Here is a 6,495-nt window from a genome sequence, read left to right as displayed (position 1 = left end):
CCCCTCCTTACCATGTGCACGGCCGTGTCCGACCTACAGTAAAAGTTGCAGCAGGACCTTCAGTACAAGTGCGGTGTCATTCACCCTCGGATTTGAGCACGACGCCTCCTTCTGCTGTCAGATCGCGGCACCCTCTACTCCCAGGCCACCGCCTCCTTCCCGTATAATTATCGAGGGTGTTTGTACAGGCTAGACCATCTTGTGGTGCGCAGAAGTACAGTCTACAGCCACTCCTGGTTCTTCTCTTGCTCCTGTAGCTACCCCCCCCCTGGTTTCAGTCTGTTTTTGTGAGTGTATGCCACTCCACATTGATGCAGACCGGAGAGCAGCTACAGGGTGATCCAACTTGATAGAAACTCTGCTACGATAACACGATAGTAAGTCCTTGCTCTTGCCTGATTGCTGGATGAACATTTTGAGTGCTGCACGACCCTTTCGTAATTGTTTTTAGGATTTTCAAAATTTAATGTTGATTGGGCGACTGACGCGTAGGACAGTTTACAGAGGATTTCGAGCTAGTCCCATTAACATACCTTCCACAGCGGTGAACAGACAGCATGTAGTACCTTAAGCATATTGCTGCCAAAAAATTACTTGGAATTTGTATGGTAAATATCCCACAGTAAAATGTAAAAGATGCATATATGCTGGGTTTTACTCCGCACCCCCGCAGCATATTATATCATATTGGTTGGGTTTACCATTAACTATAGCAATTATTTTAATAAAACCAAGCAATATGCTTGGTTTCGGCAAGCCACTTTATTTGTTCAAAATAAAATCCTCACATTTTGGTTGAGAAAAAAAGTGTAGAATTAAGCATATTGCAGGGTTTTAGTGGCCAGCAACAAAAGTGTTAAGCTTAGACCCTGGTCCAAGTACAATAACGATTTTGACCGAGAGACATATAAATATTTTGATAGACTATCCACAATTGATACATAGTACCTTATTTGATCTCATAGACGAAGTTGGTCCGGCAACGTTATTTTACCCTAACCACATCCACTCGATGCTGCTAGTAAAATAAGCTACGCAAAAAATTATGCGGCCTATAAACTAGGTCGATTTGCCTCAAATTTGGGGATGAGCATCATTTGAGGTTCTTACTTAGTATAATGAGGGGGAATAATCGCAGCCGTCCATTTGCAAACGAGCCACATGCCCACAAAAGCCAGAAGGTAGCTGGGGACTTGTTATGTTTGTATGTCCTAATAGGGTTTCTGTACAGGAAGGAGCCTTCACGAAGACTTTCGGCTCAAGATGAAGGCAAAGAGGCCCCGCGAAAGAAGCAACAAGCTCACGCGAAGAAGAAAGGTGCAGGAAAGGTGGCGGTGAAGAATGAACAAAAGGCCCGTGTCTTCTCCCCTCATGATGTGACTGCACCGTGCGATAATTCCGACCAAGACGAGACTGTCGAGTCCGACCCTGGTCGGGCGGGCGATGGCAACAGGATACCCTGCACGCAACTATCAGAAACGGTTTTAGAAGGACCAGTTGATCTGCCTCACCAATACCGTTTTTTAGATGAGAAGAATCTACGCATACGCAAGAGCCAAACGTCGGATCAACGTGCCGAAAATGCAGCTGCGCATGCAAGCGTTAGCATCCACGCAGAGGAAATACCACGAAAGGGGTATCGAAAGTGGGCCCAACTGCTTGTTGCCCTGAATTTGGATGGAAAGGAAACTGGGCTCCGGTTTCGCACTCGGTCCAGTATCGTGGTGAAAACGTGCAACAGGTGCGTGTTATGTCGTGTTATTTACCAAAAATCATATTAATCTAGTTACTACATGTATCATGTAAAGCAAATATGGGGGTACTATACTGTCCAGCTTCAAGCATGGCTCCAAATACCTCCGCTACAATCATGGCGTGATGCAGAAGACATTTGGTTTAGTGCTACTTTATAAATTTATCATACTTACGGTTGTTCTATTCTACCTGCAGCGCTAGTGTGTTGGGGTTTGGGCGCCCAGAACGCTGCCTGGCAGCCTTTCGCCGAATTGTGCCCCGGTAGACTATCTTATCACTCTAATCCACTGCATTAACCCCTCGAGCGTGTTTGTCAACAGCGTATGTACACGTGTCAAGAACTTCGCCCCGTAGAGGCACGGGCACGACCACGACCATTGCGTAGTGCTCACTGGCATACCTTCAACCTTCTTGCGAGATGATTGCTCGCTGAGCTGTGCGGTTATGAGTAGCGGGTCACTGGAACGTCTAGGCTTGGTGTCGTAGATGCGAGCAACTCGTCGAGAAATGACATCTACAATATCAGACTCCTCATCTTCCTCGCAAAACCACAATTGTACACCGCTCACGCGGCCGCTCGGACTGTATACCCGCTCTCCTCATCTCATTTGCCCTTTGGGCCAGAGTGGCGCTTTATGTCGGCTCGAGCGAGATGCTTTTGCCGTTGTGCTCTCGTTTGTGCAACAGGCCATTAATTGACACAACAATGACCCCCTTTTCATTCTAGCGCGAAGCGTGAAATCCCTCTTGAGAGTGCCATTGAAGCTCTCGACAGGGTTATTCGTGGTTGAGAATGCTAGGGGTGCATGATAGACCTGCCGTCAGGAACTCCGACTCGACAACAATACACTCACAAAGTACCCTTTGAGCGTCGAACGTCCCGTGGGCTTCGACCATTTTCCAACTCATGCATTTGAGCTGCAATAAACCTAGTTTTCGCTATGGCGTAGTAGAGATCATTTAAGCCCGTGGCCACAGCACTGTAGAAAGCTGGTGAGAGCTTCCTTGTCTTCGCATAGACTTTCGATGCGACGTGGTAGTAGCAAAATCAAGGTCTTAATTTTGCTGTCAATACCCAAGCCTCTCTCCATCGCGTTGTACCATGCGTCGGCTGCGTCCCCCATTGCATATTCACCGCGGATTTTTTTCTGGTTACTCGAGTGCAGATGTTTTTTAAAGCGTCATCAGGATAGCAAAATGGACTTCCTTTCACGGAGAGGAAACCAAAATTGCGAGCAGACGGAATATTCGAGAGCAGTAAGTAATTCCAACGACGAACACCGGATAATCCACTAGTGTGAGCTTGAATGTCGCATCAATACGGTTGGCCTGTCGCAATAGCGCCTTTGTTGTGATAAGAAGTTCGCGTCGGATCCATTGCCAACGAACGATCTTCCCTCAACGTCGGTCTTTCACGTGAATGCGAATGTATCAAATTCGATTTCATAACCCGTAAAGCTAGATTCAAGCACAAAGCGCCGCAGGTCATCAATGTTGTCGTTGTCTCCAATCTGACCAGTCTTTTAGTTGTTCACGAAGCGCCGGAGGATCTTAAGAGGGGGTTAGGCGTTGGAGCTCAGCTCGAGCTTACGGATCAAACCGGTGCGAATTCGAGCGGCCTTCAGCCCTTCGTCTGGCAAAACCCTTCATGGATCGGGTTAAGTGCAAAGGGCGAGGCTCAGGACGTGTCGTGGCATGAGATCCTGTTTGAAAAATCTTCACCAGGCTCTGGTACTGACACTTCAGCAGCTTGCCGCGCCTCGCGTATGGCACCGTGAGCTTGCACTACTTGCAGGCGCAGAGTAGGATGCGTTTCCTCATGTTATTAGAAGATGAGTCGGTGCACACCGTGCATGTTGCTTGGTCGCTTTTCGAGACCCAGAAAGCCTAAAAGGAGTCGAGAAGTAGGTCGGCGTCATTTCCAGCGAGCTCAATTCAGGGTAGAGCGCGGGGCATGGGGCTCGCGGAGTGGCGAAGAGTGGGCAAAGTATAGTGTAGTAGTGCCGATTAAATTCACAAGTGAGGTGGGAGTAAGGTGGGCATGATCTTGCGGGTAGCAAACGGTTGGCTACCAGAGTAAGTGTTTGAGGATCTAAAGGTGAAATCCTAAGTGATTATCTAAAAGGCGCTGGAAATTTCATGAAAATGACGCACGGGAGGTTTTTGGGTGCTGGTAGAATAGTCTCGGTGCTGCTCGTTTTATTTGTGTGCTTACAGGTGGTTTCCCAACAAATGTCGCTGCACACTTTACAGCGAGTTAATGCAGTAATATTATAATTGCCACTGCCCGCGCAATTCAGTATTTGTACTACTTCAGATTACCTGACCAGATCGAGTTTCAAATTACTATTTGATGAGTGGAATAAATGTACAGATGGCCCTCTCTGTATTGATTTCCCCAATAGTACTTTCTCCAAATAAAGTGGTTGAGAGTGACCGCTTGCTTACAAACTAAAGATAAACTGACCTCTATCCTCTCATTAGTGAATAGTGATACGAAAATGACGGTCGTCTGTAGTCCATGAGTGCTGACCCAGTCATTGGGGTTCCGCAAGGTTTTATTATCTAACGCAGATAATATCATATTATGATAGAGTGCAAATGTTATTTTTTGGTAGTGGCGTCTACACTGTTGGGTTAATATATTGTGCCAGTGTCTGTAGGCTACTGTAGTACAGTAAGTGTATCTCAGAAATCAAATCGTAGCATTTTTAGTAAGAATGCACGAATATCCTACAAAAAACTAGGCTCTATTCAGAATTGTCAATAACAAGCTCTTCGATCTCACGTGATTGACTTCAGCTTTTCATACGTAGAATTGATAATACCCCACGACATGAGCGATCGGAAGAAATTCATCTGCACGCCACGATACAGCCGTCTCACGCTGTGTCCACGCTCTTTGTATGTTAGCTGCAATGCCTCCCATGGACCAATAAACGGTTGTCCGTACACACTCTGCATACGTGTCCGTGCCACTAAAACAAATTAAAATAAAATAAGAAATAAAATAAAATACTTCACCAGTGGCCATATGTAAACTCACCGTTAATGGGAAATGTGAAGGTGCTGATCACTGCGCCGAGCATCGCGCCACAGATAAAATCATTCGTCATCGTGGCCACCGATGTCTCTCCTCGTGGTAACAGCTCTCTTACTGGCCCTCTGAGACCAAAGAACAGAATATTCCCTGGTCCATTGCGACACAGAATAGCAGAGAGGCCTCGGTAGTGCTCTCTCACTCCGTACTTGTTCACATGGACCATGGCATCGTACGCGCCTGCGATCTCCCGATTAAACTTTGGTGTCTGTAGTAACGTCTGTGCCCTCTACACACGGCAACAAAGCAAATATCAGGAAAAAACGCAATTCTCTCGTCCGCAATTCTCCTCATCGTCGCACCTCAAATGGAGCCAAGACCGCCTCCGATGTGCCAGCTAAGCCTGCTGCCACCAAACTCAGTCCCTTGTGCTCTCCAAAGCTCTGCAACAGCAGCTCATCGTAGAAATTGTACAGCCCAAACATAATGCTCTTAGACACCATGGCTTGCAGTAGCGGGGGCTTCACACCACGATACAGCATGAGCCAACCCTCGCTGCGCACGTTCTCAAAGGCTTGCCATGTGTTTAGCCCAAATAACTGGCGTCAAAGTACCATGACAGGTTAGCTGAAGTGCGATAGTATTGAAAGAAGTGCTGGTGGACGCCCTACCTGCTGCCGGAACATGATCTTGTTGGGTGGGAAGGTCACGACGACGTTAATGGCGGCCGCCGATCCTCCGCAGAAGAACTCGCGCAGGTGCGGGAAACGCGTGAAGAAGGCCACATGCGCCTGGTCCTCGTTGTTCTTGTCCGCACCCGTGTCGCTCAGGAAGCTCTCCATCTCGGCAGACGTTGGGGCACGCGCTAAAAGAGATGGCACAAAAAGTGTTTTTCTGCGATATTTGTTTTTTGGTGAAGTTTTGTTCCTTAAACAATTTAAAAACACCACTGGTACATTCCCTTCACATCGCCGTTATGCTCTACTACAGTTCTACGACAAATCACCACCTTCGAATACTGTCGGACGACATGAAATATGGAGTTACTGTACTTCAAGTACTTTAAGTGCAGTCGACGCAGCATTTTAATCTCCATCATCAGCATCATTATTGCACAAGCTCCGATATTGACAATTATTTATCCGATCCAAACCAAAATATAATCTGGTATATAGTAACCAACCCTACATATTTGTTAGCAGGAGTCTTTCAAGTCCGATCCTAGCTTCCTCATGGTTTTCTCGTCCCCACTCAAAAAGTTCGTCTCCAAACTGCTTCACTGCGTGATTTCGGGCCGACGTATTGCTAAAATGCATTGGTGCATTACGGACGCAGGTTCGCAGCACAGTTCCTGTCTTGGAGCCCTTCACGGCTGTAGCTACACCCCATCCAGTCTCATCGGCATGCATGCCAGTGAATATCCCTTCACCTTCAGTAAACATCCGCCAGACAAGTACCATACGGCCGTCGGCTTCGTAGCGACGAATAACTAAGCGCCGTAGTATCGAAGCAATGCCGCCCGAGGTCAAATGGATCGTGCGACGAACTCTGCGTGTCAGCGTATCTTCTGGGCTATCAACTGCATCGTAGCTCTCTTGGTAATCCTGTTGGTGGAGCCCGTGTAGAATTTGCCACATTGATCGACAGATATCCTGAAAGTCGAACGGCAAGGTGACCTTGCCTCTGAACTGGAAATATCC

The 6,495-nt window shown here is 47.3% G+C and overlaps 1 protein-coding gene across 1 annotated transcript; it reads right to left on the bottom strand.

Annotated features, from left to right (window-relative positions):
• Positions 1-4,539: 4,539 nt before the first annotated feature.
• PITG_08964 (Mitochondrial Carrier (MC) Family) lies at positions 4,540-5,637 on the bottom strand (the record flags this gene model as incomplete). Its single annotated transcript, XM_002902956.1, has 4 exons — positions 4,540-4,733; positions 4,802-5,084; positions 5,158-5,394; positions 5,467-5,637. 4 exons carry the CDS (start codon positions 5,635-5,637, stop codon positions 4,540-4,542), a joined length of 885 nt encoding a protein of 294 aa, XP_002903002.1.
• Positions 5,638-6,495: the final 858 nt, after the last annotated feature.

The sequence above is a fragment of the Phytophthora infestans genome, genomic scaffold, assembly GCF_000142945.1.
Source record: "Phytophthora infestans T30-4 supercont1.16 genomic scaffold, whole genome shotgun sequence".
Lineage (NCBI taxonomy): Eukaryota > Oomycota > Peronosporomycetes > Peronosporales > Peronosporaceae > Phytophthora > Phytophthora infestans.
This window is presented reverse-complemented; position numbering and strand designations above follow the sequence as displayed.